The sequence below is a fragment of the Entelurus aequoreus genome, linkage group LG08, assembly GCF_033978785.1.
Source record: "Entelurus aequoreus isolate RoL-2023_Sb linkage group LG08, RoL_Eaeq_v1.1, whole genome shotgun sequence".
Taxonomy (NCBI): domain Eukaryota; kingdom Metazoa; phylum Chordata; class Actinopteri; order Syngnathiformes; family Syngnathidae; genus Entelurus; species Entelurus aequoreus.
The window spans coordinates 17,172,265-17,191,799 of NC_084738.1; the positions used below are offsets into that span (position 1 = coordinate 17,172,265).

The 19,535-nt window shown below is 43.4% G+C and overlaps 2 protein-coding genes across 3 annotated transcripts in view; one reads left to right on the forward strand and one right to left on the reverse strand.

Annotated features, from left to right (window-relative positions):
• The window catches only part of adprh (ADP-ribosylarginine hydrolase), a 130,043-nt gene that overhangs the window by 52,522 nt on the left and 57,986 nt on the right, over window positions 1-19,535 (reverse strand). The window lies entirely within an intron of this gene.
• The window catches only part of LOC133655509 (double C2-like domain-containing protein alpha), an 86,403-nt gene that overhangs the window by 8,119 nt on the left and 58,749 nt on the right, over window positions 1-19,535 (forward strand). For both annotated transcript variants that reach the window (XM_062055742.1, XM_062055743.1), the window contains exons 3-5: window positions 57-136; window positions 9,541-9,615; window positions 12,565-12,674. In XM_062055742.1, the coding sequence (XP_061911726.1) occupies window positions 57-136; window positions 9,541-9,615; window positions 12,565-12,674 (265 nt within the window). The remainder of the gene's footprint in view (window positions 1-56; window positions 137-9,540; window positions 9,616-12,564; window positions 12,675-19,535) is intronic.

Sequence of the window (19,535 nt, forward strand, 5' to 3'; positions counted from 1 at the left end):
CAGCTACTATTCCAAAGGAGCAACCAACATAAATGTCAAATATGTTCTATTAACAGCCTCTTTGGGGACATTGGAGTTTGACCTGCTGTATGACAGAGCCACAAGCTCCTTGCACTGCACTGTCCTCAAGGCCAAGGTAAACATACACAACTCCTGATTTGCCTCTTGTGTGTGTCATGTTTGTTGCAATGTTACTCCAATACTTTGTTGAAAAGCCAAACTACAACAAAACTCCTTTATTATTTATTGTACTGCATGCAAATTGTGCTTGTTAGCATGCAAAGGTGGAAAACAGAGATGGCCGGCAAAGTTGGTACAGCAGCTGTGACTCAATTTGTGCACTTCCATACTTACAATCGGCATTTTGACGGTCTAAGCTTGTTCAATGAGAAGTACAGCAATTCCTATCCCTCCCCAGTTGTTGCACTCAACGCCTCGCATAGTAGAAGTATAGCGAAGGACCTGTCGCTATCTTGGCTACACAATGGAAAAGAAGGAAGTAAGGGCCTGATTTACTCAAGGTTTGCAAGTACTAAAACAAGTGCAAACTTGCGAGCACACTACAAACTGATCTACTGAACATGTGCAAAGTGGATTGTCTGTTAAGTGAGCAGAGTAAGGCGTGCAATCAATTCTGCGTCTTTCTTCAAGAATATGCTACATATATGCTGATCATCAAAACGGCCACAACACAGAGAGGAGTACATGCAAATACAACTAGAATTTGCAACTCCGGTAGGTAGGAATTGCGTGTGAATGCCTTATGTGCGCAAGCCGCTGATACGCGTAAGTGGAACTGAAATGCTTGAATGTCCAGGGAGAGTGCAGTGTGTAGATGCGGCTGCCCGTCTCCTCACCAGTACCAAAAAACGCGAGCACATCACCCCAGTGCTGGCCTCACTCCACTGGCTCCCTGTCCGTCACCGCATTGATTTTAAATTACTTTTAATTGTTTTTAAATCCCTAAATGGTCTGGCCCCACAATACTTGACCGAGCTGCTGCATCACCATACCTCGTCTAGAGCCTTGAGGTCAGCTGACCAAATGCTTTTGGCGGTCCCCAGATCCAGGCTAAAGACCAGAGGGGACAGAGCCTTTTCCGTTGCCGCCCCTAAGCTCTGGAACAGCCTTCCCCTCCACATTAGGTCAGCCTGGGGGTCTTCAAAACCCTCCTTAAGACCTACCTCTTCTCGCTGGCCTTTGACCTGAGCTGAGTCCGCCCACTAGGCCACCATTTCTAGTCCCCCCCCCCCCCCCTCCCACCCCTTCGCTTTAGTTGTATTTTTCAATTTGTCGCACTTTTATTATTATTATTTTTTTATTCTGCAAATTTTTTAAACTTTTTATTCGACCCCTTTTACCGTATTGCATTTGCACTATCTTGTTTAGCACACTCATTGTTTATGTTCTTTGTTTGTTTTTTTTGTTTTGCTTAGTTTTTTTTTTGGTTTTTTGGTTTTTTGTTTGCTCCATGCTTTTTTAACCTGTAAAGCACTTTGGTTCAATCTAAAAAGTTGTTGAAAATGTGCTATATAAATAAAGTTGACTTGACTTGACTTGACTTGACTAGATGTTGGAACGGTTCAAATCGGTTGGGAAATGTGGGATATGGAGATGTTTGTATATTGCCCATTCATTTTCATCCATCCATCCATCCATCCATCTTCTTCCGCTTATCCGAGGTCGGGTCGCGGGGGCAGCAGCCTAAGCAGGGAAGCCCAGACTTTCCTCTCCCCAGCCACTTCATCCAGCTCCTCCCGGGGGATCCCGAGGCGTTCCCAGGCCAGCCGGGAAACATAGTCTTCCCAACGTGTCCTGGGTCTTCCCCGTGGCTTCCTACCGGTTGGACGTGCCCTAAACACCTCCCGAGGGAGGCGTTCGGGTGGCATCCTGACCAGATGCCCGAACCACCTCATCTGGCTCCTCTCGATGTGGAGGAGCAGTAGCTTTACTTTGAGCTTCCCCCGGATGGCAGAGCTTCTCACCCTATCTCTAAGGGAGAGCCCCGCCACCCGGCGGAGGAAACTCATTTCGGCCGCCTGTACCCGTGATCTTGTCCTTTCGGTCATAACCCAAAGCTCCTGACCATAGGTGAGGATGGGAACGTAGATCGACCGGTACATTGAGAGCTTTGCCTTCCGGCTCAGCTCCTTCTTCACCACAACGGATCGATACAGCGTCCGCATTACTGAAGATGCCGCACCGATCCACCTGTTGATCTCACGATCCACTTTTCCCTCACTCGTGAACAAGACTCCTAGGTACTTGAACTCCTCCACTTGGGGCAGGGTCTCCTCCCCAACCTGGAGATGGCACTCCACCCTTTTCCGGGCGAGAACCATGGACTCGGACTTGGAGGTGCTGATTCTCATCCCAGTCGCTTCACATTCGGCTGCGAACCGATCCAGCGAGAGCTGAAGATCCTGGCCAGATGAAGCCATCAGGACCACATCATCTGCAAAAAGCAGAGACCTAATCCTGCAGCCACCAAACCGGAGCCCCCCAACGCCTTGACTGTGCCTAGAAATTCTGTTCATAAAAGTTATGAACAGAATCGGTGACAAAGGGCAGCCTTGGCGGAGTCCAACCCTCACTGGAAACGTGTCCGACTTACTGCCGGCAATGCGGATCAAGCTCTGACACTGATCGTACAGGGAGCGGACAGCCACAATCAGACAGTCCGATACCCCATACTCTCTGAGCACTCCCCACAGGACCTCCCGAGGGACACGGTCGAATGCCTTCTCCAAGTCCACAAAGCACATGTAGACTAGTTGGGCAAACTCCCATGCACCCTCAAGGACCCTGCCGAGAGTATAGAGCTGGTCCACAGTTCCACGACCAGGACGAAAACCACACTGTTCCTCCTGAATCCGAGGTTCGACTATCCGGCGTAGCCTCCTCTCCAGTACACCTGAATAGACCTTACCGGGAAGGCTGAGGAGTGTGATCCCACGATAGTTGGAACACACCCTCCGGATCCCCTTCTTAAAGAGAGGAACCGCCACCCCGGTCTGCCAATCCAGAGGTACCGTCCCCGATGTCCACGCGATGCTGCAGAGTCTTGTCAACCAAGACAGCCCCACAGCATCCAGAGCCTTAAGGAACTCCAGGCGGATCTCATCCACCCCCGGGGCCTTGCCACCGAGGAGCTTTTTAACTACCTCAGCAACCTCAGCCCCACAAATAGGAGAGCCCACCACAGATTCCACAGGCACTGCTTCCTCATAGGAAGACGTGTCGGTCGGATTGAGGAGGTCTTCGAAGTATTCCCTCCACCGATCCACAACATCCGCAGTCGAGGTCAGCAGAACACCATCCGCACCATACACGGTGTTGACAGTGCACTGCGGCGGATGGTGGTCCAGAATCGCTTCGAAGCCGCCCGGCAGTCGTTTTCCATGGCCTCGCCGAACTCCTTCCATGTCCGAGTTTTTGCCTCTGCGACCACTGAAGCCGCACACCGCTTTGCCTGTCGGTACCTGTCCGCTGCCTCCGGAGTCCTATGAGCCAAAAGAACCCGATATGACTCCTTCAGTTTGACGGCAACCCTTGACCGCCGGTGTCCACCAACGGGTTCTAGGATTACCGCCACGATACCGCCACCATTCATTTTCAATGGGAGGAAAATTCCTGGTACCGGGAATTTTTGAAAATATAAATAATACCACAATTGTCCTAAATCAGGGGTCTCAAACATGCGGCCCGCGGGCCAATTGCGGCCCGCAAGACGTTATTGTGCGGCCCCCACCTTAATATGAACGTTTAATGTTAGTGCGGCCCGCAAGTTTTATATGAATGGCGCTTTACAGCGCTGAAGCATTCTTGCCAACCCTCCCGACTTTCACCCGTCAACAATACTGAGGACAACAATATTACAAATAACGTGTCGGCCAAGTCACATGTTGTATGCGGCTTCAACAGACACATGTAAGTGACTGCAAGGCATACTTGTTCAACAGCCACTCATGTTACACTGAGGGTGGCCGTTTTAACAACTTTAACACTCTTACTAATATGCGCCACACTGTGAACCCACACCAAACAAGAATGACAAACACATTTCGTGAGAACATCCACACGTAACACAACATAAACACAACAAAACAAATACCCAGAATCCCTTGTAGCCCTAACTCTTCCGGGCTACAAGGAATCTACCAATCATGGTGTGGTATATGGCTCTCGAGGGCCGAACATTGACGTCACTTGCGTGATGCAAGCAGAGAAACATTTTGCTGCTTTTCCACGAGACCCGCACGCGCTCTTCCTCCGTCCCTCCCTGCCTCCCTCACTCTCTCTCTCTCTCGCTCTGTCACTGTGTGTGTCTTTCTCGCTCCCGTCGGTCCGGTCGGGACCCATTCTGAGAGACAACGGGCTGAGATGATTAACCAAAAGGATGATGGTAAGATGACGGCACAAAAAAGTCTTGCTAGCAGGTTTAGCAGAGAAGTCCAAGAGAGCCTCGTGCGGGAACAGTGTGGAGAAAAAAACTGGCGTCTCTCAGCAGTACAACTGCAGCTGATAAAGGGTGGCCTGCAATCAGCCTCACGTGCATCCACTAGCTCCGCCTCCAGTCCAAGCGATGGCGACCAAGGAGAAGAAAAAAAAGACAAATGGGAACACAGGCGCAGAAAGACTGAAAAGCATGAGGCAAGAACAAAGAATGTAACAGTACCCTCCTCTCTAAGAGATGCCACCTGGAGGCTTACCCTTTTCATGGACAGTAAAAATCAGACAAGAGGGTGGGGTCAAGGATGAGGGAACGGGAAACCCAGGAGCAATACTCGGGAGCATATCCCTCCGAGTCTACCGAAAAACTGGACACCCCTACTCTTCCATCTCATGTTTAAAATGGCCATGACCGTGAAAGCGAGATGGCCGTCAACCAGGCTGGGAGGGGGAGGAGGAGGAGGGACATCTGGAAGACATGAAGCGCTGAAGGCCACGACACAAAGCGCTGAAGGCCACAAACTTGAGGAGGGAAACATGAAAAGCAGGATGTATCTTAAGCGACTCAGGCAGCTAAAGCAGGACAGCCCTGGAATTGAGAAGCCACTTCACAGTGTAAGGACCAATAAATCTGGTTTGCCGTTTTTTGGAGACTGTGCAGAGGTAAGTGCCGTGATGACAGCCAAACCTTCTGTCCTGGCTTGTAGTCCGGGGCTGCTGTGCAGTGATGGTTAGCCAGGCGCTGGTTGCGTTCAGAAGTGCGTGACATTACAGTCCGCGTATTGCGCCAGGTGAGACGAGCGCAATGTTGGTGAGCGGTCACTGAGGGCACAGCAGATTCTGACTCTAACGAAGGAAGCAGGTTGCTGATGGCAAACACAGCGGATCATGGCATCCAGATTCTGGTTCGACCGTTCCGTCTGGCTGTTTGACTGTGTGTGGCACCCTGAAGACAGGCTGGGCAGCGCCCCCAGGGACTTGCAGAAGGCCTTCCAGACTGCCGACGTAAATTGTGGTCCTCTATCTGAGACTACATCCATGGGATTGCCATGCAGTCGAAATACATGACGAACGAGAAGATCAGCAGTCTATAAATCAGAAGGTAATTTTCATCTTTTAGAATCTGTCTACCAGGGTGAGAATGAGGTGGTAAGCACTGCGCAGGTCGAGTTTAGTGAGGCATTTAGCTGAATTGAGCAAATTAAATACAGAGTCCACTAAAAGGTAGAGGATATGTATTTATTTATTTAGTCTTGATGGAGATGTTAAATAAAAAAATAAAAAACCTTCAGCAACCGGCAAGGAGGGATGAAAGAGCCCTATCTTTGCTAAAAACCTCCGGAAGGTAATGATTCGAGGGAGGAACAAGCGAAATATCAATATCTTCTGCCTGTCGAGAAGCAAAAATCTTTAGGAGATAGTAACAGGGATGGCTAGACGTTTAGCAAAAGCAGAGTCAATAAAACAGTCGTCCAATCCAGAGTCTATTAGAGCTGTGATCTCTATGTCTATTGAACCAAGAAAGCGTACCTGGCAGCTGCAAACGGCTCGTCTGTGTGTCCGCAGGGCACTGAGGCAACGTAGAAGCATCCCTCGGCGAACTAGGACGAGAGGGTGTGGCGGCTGGGGTAAGGTGGCTGTCAGGGCATATGGGACAGTGGAAGATGGAGTGATCTGCCTGTCCACAGCAGCTACACAGACGCAGCTGGCAGTGACAGTTCCTCTCGGCTTGAGTGAGTCGATTGCCGCCCAGCTGCATGGGTTCATCCACCCGTTGTGTCGACGGATACTCAAAGGGTCGTGACCTGTCGTGAAGACATGGGTTCGCCGGGAGGCTTGACATAGCGCGCCCACACTGCTGTATCCTTTCCTCCTCTCGGGTGTTGAGACGCTTGTCGATGAGTACCGCCATGGCAATCAGGTCCACGAGGTTGTCAGGAACGGCCACAGGAATCATTTGGTCATTGACAGGGTTGGCGAAACCCGCGAAGAAAGCGTCCTACAATGCTCAGTTGTTCTAGTTCCTATCGGCTGCAAGCGTACGGAACTCGATAGCGTAAAGATGCCTCACGTCCAGGACGATTGCGCTGGAGCACTTGCTCCATAGATCTTAAAAAAAGCGCCTCGTAGGATGAGCAGATGGCCGACCGTTGATTCCACTTGGCTGTAGCCCATGCTGCGGCTACGCAAGACAGGTGAGAGATTGACAAAGGCTACACGGGAGCGCTTCGTGCGAAAAGCAGCTGCTGGGACCTCAAACTGCAGCTTGCACTGAGTCAAGAAGAGGCGCACGTCCTCGGAGTCTGCAGAGAATCTTTCTGGTCAAGAGATGGGAGGATTGGGGTTCAAGGAAACGGCTTACGGCAATGGCTGGCTGGCTGGATCCACAGGCGGAGTAGAGCTGGAGACAGCGGGGAAGGAGCTGCTATGCCAGACGGAAAGGAGTTTAAGTTGGGCCTCGAGTACCCCCATGCGGGCATCTTGACAAGTCCTTCACACCTGCTACCAGTGCGGCAACCTGGTCCTCTTGTCGATTCAAGCGCTGGGCCTGAGCACGGAGGCCTTTCTTTATGGAATCCATCTCTGCGAGGTCCATTCTTCGAGGCCAGTTCTTTCTGTGACGGCTTTGTATGCAGGACCCCAAGATGCAAATGCGGGAAGCAGGTGTAACAAAAATGTCCTTTAATCAAAACAGGTACTAAGCCAGGGCTTGTAAGAATAACAAAAGGCGATGAGACACGGAAAAGTGTCCCATGGAACATAAAGAAACAAAAAAACAAACAGGCGGCCAGGTTATGAGGTAGGGCCGTGGACTCACGCTGAGAGACGCCGGGCTGAAACGATTTACTAAAAAGGATTGTAAGAGGACGGCACAAAAACATCTTGCTAGCAGGTTTAACAGAGTAGTTCAAGAGAGTCTCCTGCGGGAACAGTCTGGAGGACTGAACTGGCGTCTCTTAGCAGTACACCTGCAGCTGATATAGGGTACCCCGCAATCAGCCTCAGGTGCGTTCCCTACCTCCGACTCCAGTCCAAGCGATGGCTACCGAGGAGAAAAAAAAGGCAGGCGCAGGAAGACTGAAAAGCAGTGAGGCAAGAACAAAGAATGTAACAGTGGAGAGTGTTTTACCCATATTGCTTGTTAATGGATTTAAATGGATATCATTTTGAAATGTGTGTGGTGCTTGGAAATTTTTATAATGTCCACATAGTTCAGTTGGCAAGTTGTGTCTTTTGTACAACATGTACTAACTTTCTGTGTTGGTTTTTGATTAATCAAATCATGGGTGGGAAAGGCTGTCTGAATGGTACACATATGTTGCTTCTATGCACTTTAATACCGATGTAATTCTCATGGTCAATCACTAATAATACTGATATACTCCATCAGACAACAGCAATTTGTAACTACCGTATTTTTCGGACTATACGTCGCACCGGCCGAAAATGCACAATAAAGAAGGAAAAAAACATATATACGTCGCACTATATATATATATATATATATATATATATATATATATATATATATATATATATATATATATATATATATATATATATATATATATATATATATATATGTCGCATTTTTGCTGGAAATTTATTAGATAAAATCCAACACCAAGAATAGACATTTGAAAGGCAATTTAAAATAAATAAAGAATAGTGAACAACAGGCTGAATAAGTGTACGCCATATGACGCACAAATAACCAACTGAGAACGTGCCTGGTATATTAATGTAACATATTATGGTAAGAGACATTCAAATAACTATAACATATAGAACATGCTATACGTTTACCAAACAATATGTCACTCCCGATCGCTAAATCCGATGAAATCTTCTTCCCCGGTGTCGCCTCTGGTATGCGCCCCGCTAGTGTCCTTTCTTTCTGCTGCTCGATTGCCGTTCTCTGCTGCATATTTCACTACGTCAAGCTTGTAATCTGCAGTAGGTGATTTCCTTTTCGGTGCCATTTTTGTTCAGTCCTTCTCAGTTTTTATAAGTTACCACCAATGTTGATGTGATCCATTTTAATAGCTACGGCAGTAGCGTATAGCATATAGCAGTTAGCATCATATGACCCACAATGCACTTCTGCCATGACCCTCCCACGCCAAATTCTTATTGGTTGACGTGTGAGTGACAATTGCTGACGTGTGTGTGACGATTGCTGCCATTTGCTTCGTCGCTCACGCGAATGAGATAAATAGTATTATTTGATATTTTACGGTAATGTGTTAATAATTTCACACATAAGTCGCTCCGGAGTATACGTTGCACCCACGGCCAAACTATGAAAAAAACTGCGACTTATAGTCCGAAAAATACGGTAGTTAGAGTTTAATGTCGTCTAACATGGGGACCGTACTTTGGAGACCTATGGACTAAAGTATTTGTTTTACTGAGTTTAGGCACTCAGCATTAAAAGTAACACAAAAATTGGACGTTCTCTAAAAAAAATTAGGATCCAGAGTGGCTCATCTTCGTTATAATGTTTTTAGCACGAGTATGTCATTTTAACACATTACAAGCATTTAATTTGTTTAGCTGAGAGCCTGTCACTTTGATGTGAACATGCGCACACCCTCACAGAGCCGCAGGCGCATGCTGTAAAATCTCGATACCGCAAGGCTCCATTCAACGGCAGATGAAAGCTTTGCAAATGGATCAGAAAACGTGAAATAAAAGGTGTTCAAAGACGCCAGAGCAAACAGGACATGAATCGAGGCGGAAACATCAGAGTGTAACCGTCACATAATATGGTTTGTCATTGTTCACGAAAAAAGGTAACGATAGAGTGCCTGAGTGATTTTGTGCAAAGGATTTTGAAGTGAGGGAAGCATTGACTTGTCTAAAATGTTTTGTAAGATTAAGGAATAAAAACTAACCCCTGATTTATTACCTAATTGATTTATGTATGTCCTTTGTTGCTCAAACAATCCAACTTCCGTCTCTGTTTTAGTTCAATTTGTAAATGAAGCTTTCACCTTTCTGCCCAGACAGTCATTTAATAATTCTTTATGGCTGTTTTTTCAAGTTTCCCCTCACGTACTTTGCATCTCTCCATCTGTGTGCAAGGGACTGAAACCCATGGATTTCAACGGCTTGGCTGATCCCTACGTAAAGCTGCACCTTCTGCCCGGAGCTTGCAAGGTGGGACATCATGCTATCCGAATGTAAATCGATGTTTTTCTGCAAAACAAACAGAGCTGCAGTAATAGTGTCTTTCTTTCTCATAGTGTTTTGCAAAAAAGATACATTACTTAATGGGGAACTGCACTTTTTTGGGAATTTTGCCTATCGTTCACAATTATGAGAGACAAGAAAACAATTATTTTTTGCATTATACATGTAAAAATAGGCTTGTTCTTGGTAGCTAGCAATACAGCTAATGGGAGCAATCAATTCTACCTCTAAATCACATCAAAAAAGGCATTCAAAAATCATCAAGAATACTTCATTTACGTTCTGTAACCTGTATAATAACCAAGCTGTAGCGACATTGTTATTGTAAGAGCGAACACGGAGGAACTCTTTTTCTAGCGTAGCAACATATCGGCATGCTTCAGTATTAGCTGTAAAAACAAACTATGGAAAGATATAAGCTAGCTTCTACGTCAGCACGAATTGCGTTTGAGTTTGTACTGCAAAAGACTGTGATAGGACACCAATCTGTACTGACTGAAAAACACGAACAATCATATTACAGTATTTGTTAAGTATTAGCCCACATTTCAGGTTTTCTTTGTACACAGCTTGCCAGACAGCATATGATGTCTGTCATGATACACGCATGACATGCTGCCTGTATCATGATCAATATAAAGTGTGAATCACTTGATGGACAGTTGTCTGTTTGGTCCAGATGGCCGGGGGCGTTTTTTCTGGTTTATTTGGGTAAGCACTCCAGTTATGTCAAATACTATTGTTGCCAGAAGTCGGATGTGCGCTGCTATGAAAATGGAAATCAATGCGCTAAAAAAAAATCTATCCCAGCAAAGATAAAAATTATCAAAATACAGTAAATATTGTACATATTACATACTGTTATGAACGTGTCTGTTAATACATTCGATATAGACTTGCAGTATGTATATACAACGTTAATGGAGGGTTTTGAAGTTGTAGAAGGCTACAACCGTGACTTCCATCAGCCGCATCTACCAAGTGTTTTTTATCATCGTTAATATCCCCTGCAAAAAAAGACATGTGTGTTCTTGTCTCTCATAATGATTGTGAACGATAGGCAAAATAAATTTGAAAAAAAATTCGGTTTCCCTTTAAACTGAATTGAGATTTTAAACTACAATCAGTTAATTGATATAGTTTGTAATTGTTCAATAATCATTTCTTTACTTAAGTTAAAGTTAAAGTTAAAGTACCAATGATTGTCACACACACACGAGGTGTGGTGAAATTTGTCCTCTGCATTTGCCGTTGATTCAGTCTCAATTAGCTTGCTGTCATGAGAACATGATGGCCAGCAATGTCAAGCTGACCAACATTGAAAGCGAGCTATTGCACAAATACAATTACGCTACTCTGTTAAATACAACACTTGACTGACATTGAAAGAGGAGTTCAGGGGCACCTGCAGTGAATTGTGCGCAGAACAGTTCTTCTCTCGTGTCCTCTCACAATGCTATTTAACTCATACATTTCGTGATGAGTTTGAGGATCACCTGTTGGATTATCAATGATGGAAAACAAAGACGGCAACTGCGACTCCAAAAAAGAAAGTGATTTTTTCAGATTGCAGCTTACTATGTTGAGCACTATAACAAGATTATTTTTGGAGGACTGAGTAATGCAATATCTAATAAAAAATAATTTGAATTTGAATGTTAGTATTTGACAAATCATAGTGTCAGCGGCACCATGACTGAGAACTGTTGCTGAGATGAAGAAAACATGTTCACGTCTTGGCCTTCTGTTTGCCAAGTCTTTGTCCAAATAATGTATCTATTATTTATATACGTTCATTTTGTCAGGTAGTGCAAAGCAGGTTGAGGTGTATGACACCAGTAGTCATCATGAGCAATAGATACATCTTTTCTGGGCAATTGGCACGCATAGAAGATTATTTCCATATATTATTTGCCCAATAAATCTGTTTTTTGTATAGTTGCTTATCATATTAATTTTTGAGTGGTAAAAATAACATTAAAATAGATCACATAGGGGCTGTGTATATGCAGCATAGCTGCGTGGGATCAAAACATTTGAACTCCGACCCTGCTATCAACTCCTAAGTCTACATGCATGGAAAAAAGTTAAATGTAATAATTTCCTAAAGTAATAACACAATTTTATATATCAAAATATTGTGCTGCAATCCATATGTTTTGGTCTTTAGACTGAAAAAAATACTTTTCACTGTGCTTTATTTAATGGAGACGCCATCCGGCATGTCCGTGTCTGAAAAACTTGGCATGAGCCCTGCGCATGGTCGAAAGGGTGCGTAGAAATACGGACTGTTTTCCGCATAGAATTTTCCAATAAATACATGCACACATGCACAGCAAACTTTATAATTGAGGCCCCAGATCATTCAGAGAAACATTTGCATGAGAAAAATATTTATTGATGGTTAGTATTCATTGGAACCAATCAAAATATTAGTCAAATGCAAAAGCTAATCTCTTATTACGTCCAAAGCAACAGGCATTGCATTGCCCCTTGTCCATATGTACTATATATAATATAACACATGGCACCAAGTTTGCCATCAACACAGCCTTGTTCATAATACTGACATACAATTTGGAACTTCTGCATTGTGCGTTGGAGCAGTTATGATTGAACCCCATGAAATCAACCTGGCAACAAGTAGTCACACAAACATGTATAATCCATCCACCGTTTTTAAGGTATGTTGCCGATCAAAACTTTCCTTAACTCAATTATTGTCATAAAAAACGCCACTCCTCCCTACCATGGTACTTCATTGGTTATACACAAGCAGAATTTGTCTGAAAAACTGCAAATAATAAACATACTAGTCTGAATGCTAAAATTCTGCTAGTCTCTGCGACTTTGTCCTAACAAATTTGAATGGAGCACCAGAGAGGTAAATGTGTTCATGTCTTCTGCTGTATGCAGGCCAACAAACTGAAAACCAAGACTGTGCGCAACACCCTAAACCCTGTTTGGAATGAAACGCTTACATACTGCGGCATCACCGAGGAAGACATGTATCGAAAAACTCTAAGGTAAATATGCTTTATTCTACCTTGCTGGGAAGCCTGGTTAAGTTTTTCTTATCACCTATTTTGATCACTGCCCTCCGCACTCTAATCTTAGACCTTTTAGCTGTCTTTGTTACACTGTGTTCTCTTGCCACTGATCCCTCCATCCTCATTCAATCCATGCTTTTGCACAAAGGGATCAGCAAAGATCTCTTTAAATATCCCCCATCTATCTCCCTATTGAGGCTTTTTCCGACGCGACAGATCGAGGTCACACTTAAACACCAAAGGGTGTCTTAATTTCCTTGACCAACAACCCACACCAAAAGGTGAGACAGACACTGCATGTGATTGAAACTTTGGCCACTTAGGAGCAAGGATTTAAACGGGATTGACTGACAATCTCTAGAAGGAAAGAACTCACCTGTAGGACTGTGTTAATTCAGCAGAGGAGTTTACAGTGGAAAAACTCACAATCTCACCAAGTATATGTTTCTAAATTCCAGTCAAAATATCCAAACAGACCTAATACAAGTCACAATCCCTTGAATATTATTGTTTCAGTTAGAAATAAGAACTTGTTTTTAGTCAATAGATCTTCTAAGGAAAAAAATACTACTTTTGAGCATCGGAAGTTTGTTATAAGACACAAAACTTCACAATACTGGTAAGTATAGCTAATAATAAGTTTTAAATGTTAATTTCAAGATCACTTTTAAGTTTTTAAAAGCTTAAAGGTGCCATATGTAATAATTACATGGCAAGTCATCATTAAATGGCTCTGATATGTCAAAAGGCATTAATAAATCATGTTCTTTTCCAATACCTTTATAACTGATAACGGTAGTTCAGCCGGGATATGCTCATTTCAAAATTTGATTTACAGCCCCGAAATATTGTTATTGTTTTCATTTCGATGCCCCGCCAATTCCCATTTGACCAATTAGAAAGTCTGTGAGTGTGTCACATCAAGGTTGCCAGTTACGCACCGCCCTTTTCGTCGAGCTACTGCCACTGGTAAAGTTACTAAACATGTCAGACCTTAGTAAATCTAAAAGACGTAATTATGATTCTTAACTTATTCATGACAAAGCCAAGAACCAAACGAGGATTTGTATCAGGGATGCCTTTGAAAGATGGAGACGATTCAAGGCAAAAAAGATTTTTTCATCTGACGCCAAACTTGCTCTTTTCCTCCTTGATAGGTAAGTCAGACATTTACGTTTTCTTATTACTTATAATAAATGGAAATGGACATTTTGTATGTAAACTATATTGTCCAATACAGTCTATGATCTTGTCTAACAAAGTTAGTATGTTCATGGAACGAATACTTAGGAGCGAAACACCATTACACTAGTGTAATGCTTACTTAGCATGCTAGCCCGGTCAATGACACATCGACATATAGGCTAACGGGGGAATTATATATGCCCAGTAGCCTGTATGTCGATGTGTATTCCAACTGACAGGGCAACATATATTTTCGACAAATAAAACCTATGTAGATATGGGTAGTGTCAGTGCCTATTTCGTTCTCAATATGCTGATACACTGAGGAAATGCGTTCCAACATTAGCACGGTTAATTGCGGTTTCTGGTACTGTATGTGCATCGGGCACATATGGGCTGGTATTTGCTTGGCACAGTATAATACAGGCCTGCCCAACCCGCGGCTCGCGAGCCTCATGCGGCTCTTTGGCTGGTTTCATGCGGCTCTTAACTCTATTAGTGCCCACGAGGTGTAGACGCGACAAACTCTTTGATGTCGGAGGCCCACATTGCCTGTACTGTACTGTAGTATATCTACTGTCCCTGGCGTTCGCTGGGACGAAAAACACTACATTTCCTAAAATGCAGCGCGACCGAGACATACGGCCGCTTCATTGACTTCCGCTCAGCACAAAGAGGGCGTTTTCTCAAAAAGACAGTGGCGTTCATCACGCGGCCTCTTCTATCGGCCGTGACACTAACGATGCGGCGCAGAATTGTTAAAAAGCCGTTCTGAGTGAAAGAAAAGATCATCACAAAAAAAAAAGGAAATACTTGGATTACAATACTCTGATTACTTTTTTAGCCTGGTTTAAGCCGGTTTGAGTTGCACATAAGAAGAAGAAGCCGAAGCCGGTTTGAGTGATGTCAAACGTGCATGTGCGTGAGATCCCAGTAGTAAACAATTTGTGACAAGTTCCCTCTCAAAATGGCGGGGAAAAAAAGCACAGCAAAACGAAAATATGAAGAAGAACACAGGACATTTTTAACAGAGAGGGAGCGTGTATATTTTTTTGTCGAACGTAATGGCAAGCCATTCTGCCTTATATGTCAGCCGTCATTAGCGCATTTCAAAGTTTCAAATCTTCAGCGTCACTTCAGCTCACTCCATGCTAACATCGACCAGGAATTTCCAAAAGGGACAGAACTTCGCAAGCACAAGTTGGCCACTTTGAAAAGTCAGGCAGAAAAGCAGAAACAGTTTTTCCAAAAATTTATCAAGCACTCAGAGACCGTAACGCTTGCATCATATCAACTGGCTTGGAACATTGCACAGGCTAAAAAGCCATACAATGAAGGGGACTTCGTTAAAAAATGCCTCAGTGACGCTGTTGAAATGTTGTCTTCTGAAGACGACAAACTAAAAAGAAGGGTATCAGAAGTCCAACTGTCCCGCCACACTGTTGAACGCAGAATATCGGACATTAACACGGCTATTGAATCACAGTTGCACTCTGACCTTCAAGCATGTGAGTATTTTAGTGTCGCATTGGATGAGAGTTGTGACATACAAGACAAACCTCAGTTGGCAATATTTGCACGGTTTGTATCAAACGATTGTGTGATAAAAGAAGAACTCCTTGATATTGTGCCATTAAAAAACAGAACCCGTGGCATAGATGTGAAAGAAACAATGATGGCTACATTTGCGAAAGCAAATCTACCCATACAACAATTAACTGCTATAGCCACGGATGAAGCACCAGCCTTGATCGGATCTGTGAATGGGCTTGTGGTGCTGTGCAAAGCTGACAAAACATTTCCAGAGTTTTGGAATTTCCACTGCATTATCCACAGGAGCAACTCGTGTCTAAATCATTAAATTTAGACAACGTCATGAAGCCTGTGATGGAAATTCAGGAATCTTATCGCTGAGTTGGACCAAAGGCTTCCAGGTGACCTGTCGCTGCACTGTGAGGTGGCTGTCAAAAGGCAAGGTACTCTCTCGCTTTTTTGAGCTTTTGGATGCTTTGAAACTGTTCATGGAAGAGAAGGACATGGACTATCCCGAGCTCTCGGACCTCGAGTGGATTATGGATCTGGCCTTTTTGGTCGACATGCTGTGTCACTTGGACAGACTGAACCTGACCCTGCAGGGTAAGTTAAAAATACTGCCTGACCTGGTGCAAAGTGTGTTTGCGTTCGTCAACAAACTGAAGCTGTTCAAGGCGCATATTCAAAAGGGAGATTTAACGCATTTTCCCACTCTGCTAAAAACCAGCGGGCAAGTCACCAGCGCCGCCCTGAAAAAGAAAAGAGACAGATATGCGACACTGGTTGAAAACCTGCACAAAAGCTTTGTGACCCGGTTCCGTGATCTAGAACTGAAAAGGCCACAGATTACATTCCTTGTTGATCCATTTAATGCGGATACAGACTGTTTGAAAGCCCCGCACGTCACAGATGAGGCTGCGGCTGAGTTGGAGATGATCGATCTTTGTGAGGAGGACCAACTGAAAGCTGCTTTAAGGGAAGGGACCATTGAGTTCTGGAAAAGTGTGCCAATGGAAAAATACCCCAATTTCAAACGGGCTGCGCTTAAGATACTGTCAATGTTTGGGTCAACATACGTCTGTGAGTCTGTGTTGTCTACCCTGAAACATGTGAACTCAAAGCATCGATCTGTTCTGACTGACGCCAATGTGAAATAATTGCTTTGAGTGGCAACAACGGAATAGAAGCCAGCTTTGAAGAGGATTGTCCACTGTTTGTGGACTTGGTTGAACTGAGAGTTTGTGTGTGAGACAGTGCACACAATGTTAATTGTTGAAAATAACTGGCCTGTGGTCTTAGTAATGTAGGAGGCATGTTGGTCTGTGCAATAAATCTGGCTGAACAGAGATCTGTGTGTGTGGGGGGGAGGGGGGGGGGGGGAGTGGATTGATGTTCATGTGTGCCTTTGTGTAGGATGTAGCTCTTTGCAGTAACACAGTAAAAAAAAGTGGCTCTTAGTCTCTGACTGGTTGGCCACCCCTGGTATAATGCATTACATGTAATTATTTTCTACTTTTGTGTATTGACATGGTAGTAGGCTATATGATTTGTGCGTAACGTGGTTTATGCGTAATGTGGGTTGGCTCATAGAATTGCACTCTGCACTGAAAGATGGTGATGTACGTACATGGAAGAGAATGCAGTGCGTCAAGTTGGATGCAATATGGCGTTATGCTGAACGAAATGTGGCAGTAATTTTACTATTGGCCTTGGCTTGCCATCAAAGTAGGCCTATGCGATATATAATATATTATATATTATTATAAATAATTATTTTGATGATGGTCCATGCGGTCAAACTAGACATTTTAGCAGGGTAAAGCCAACAATCTGTCCCGACTCCCGACAAAAACATTGCTGCGTAACTTTAAAAAATACATTTGGCTAATCGACATCAGTAAAATGTGGCATAATTACTTAGTAAACCATCTTGCAAGAAGCATAAACAAGAGAAACCTACAGCATAGGACTCGTCGATTGCCATTTGAAATTCCTTGGAGTAGGATTCAGATTCGGCTGCGGATCTGGCAACCTCAGTCATGGAGAGTGGGAATTTTGACAGTGATTGCAGTACCATTTCTGGCCACATTACTACATATGGCACCTTTAAATATAATGTCTCTCTATACCAAAATAATTTTGACTCGTTCTATTCAATTATCTTTGCTCATTCCAAGCAAAAATAACTTGTATTTTTTTTTAAACTCTTTTTAAGAGTGGCATTTTACCACTGTAAGAGCAGGAGATTAATTCATTGTAAGCTGTTTTACACCACACAATGTAGCCACCTAGAGTTTTCGACTTTATTAAAGTTAAAGTACCAATGATGTCACACACACACTAGGTGTGGCAAAATTATTCTCTGCATTTGACCCATCACCCTTGATCACCCCCCTATTTACCTTTGGGAAAATATTTTCGACAGATTCGCACATACGCATAAACTGTCTATATTGTATATCAGTTTATGTGCACCAGAGATGTAATTTTCACACCTTTTCAAATCCCTAACAAAATGTAATCAACTTTACATATGAAATGTGGCTGCTTTAACACAAAGTTCAATGGATGTAATACATGTGGAGTGCATCTATCTGCACTCACTGGTCACAGTATAAGGTACACCTGCACCATTTAATGAGACGCAACAAAAATAATAGTAATGTTGGTCAGTTTTCCAGTTTAAATGACAGCTAAAAAACAAATGCAAGGTTATATAGGACACAATTAGGAATGCTTTTTTCAAGGTTTTATGCTGCAGATTCCAATCATCTATTAGTGAGATTGGCTGATATCGATACCAATACCGATCAGATGTATAATTTTTATTTATGGTAAGGGTTATTGTCAGTTTAACAATACCAACACCATTTTTGAACTACATTATTATTCTCTTTTATCACATACAATTATTTATAAATAAAATAAATAAATATTTTAGCAAAATAACGTCAATACTACACAATAAATAAACAAAAGCAAAACTACTATCTCTTACTCATTTCAGTCTAGGGCTGGGCGATACGGCTGAAAACTGTATCACGATATACGTTTTCCATATTGATCGATATCAATAATTATTTATATTTTTTATGACCTACTTAAGCCTGCCAAAAAAATACAGTAATGCAATTTCTAACTTATCAAAGGTGCAATTTGAGACACTAGATGGCAGTAGTGTATAAGCTATTGAATTGAACATTACACAAAGTAGTTTGGGAAGCAACTAATTAAACCGTCACACTGGAAGTGCCAGGATGTTACCGCACCGTCTGCATTAAAACCAACAAAACTTAGGACAAGTTTCTGTTATTGAGTTGATACATCAAAATATCACAGTTCCTCTTCTCGCTGCATGCAGAGAATCCACACTGCCACAGCGACACAGAAAGATTTTGTACTGATATAGATTACCGTAATTTCCGGACTATAAGCCGCTACTTTTTCCCCTTGTTCTGATCCCTGCGGCTTATACTAGGGTGCGGCTTATTTACGGCCTGTTCTTCTCCGACACCGACGAAGAGGATTTTGGTGGTTTTAGTACGCAGGAGGAAGAGGATGACACAATGATTAAAGACTGACTTTTCATATACCGGTAGGCTGGTTATTTTGATAGCGTACAGGCGAGCACTTTGTGTTACTTTGCACCGTTGTATTATTTGTACTCTGCACGAATGCTTTTCGCCATGTCAAAGATGTGAAAGTTTGATTGAATGATTGAAAGATTTATTGTTAATAAATGGGGCGCTTTGCGTTCCCAAACAGTCATCTCTGTCCCGACAATCCCCTCCGTGGTAGCAGGAACCCCTATATACTACGGTAATTACACATCAAAACCCTGCGGCTTATAGTCGGGTGCGGCTTATATATGGAGCAATCTGTATTTTCCCCTAAATTTAGCTGGTGCGGCTTATAGTCAGGTGCGGCTTATAGTCCGGAAATTACGGTATGTGTTCATCGCAATATATATTGATATCGTTTTATCGGCTCAGACCTATTTCAACCCTTTGGTTTTAGCCCCAAAAGTCCCCCCGCATCCAGAGAATGATTGCATAAGTTTCTAAACATTAACAAAAACAACAAAAAAAAATTTTTTGAAAATAAATATATTCACCTCAC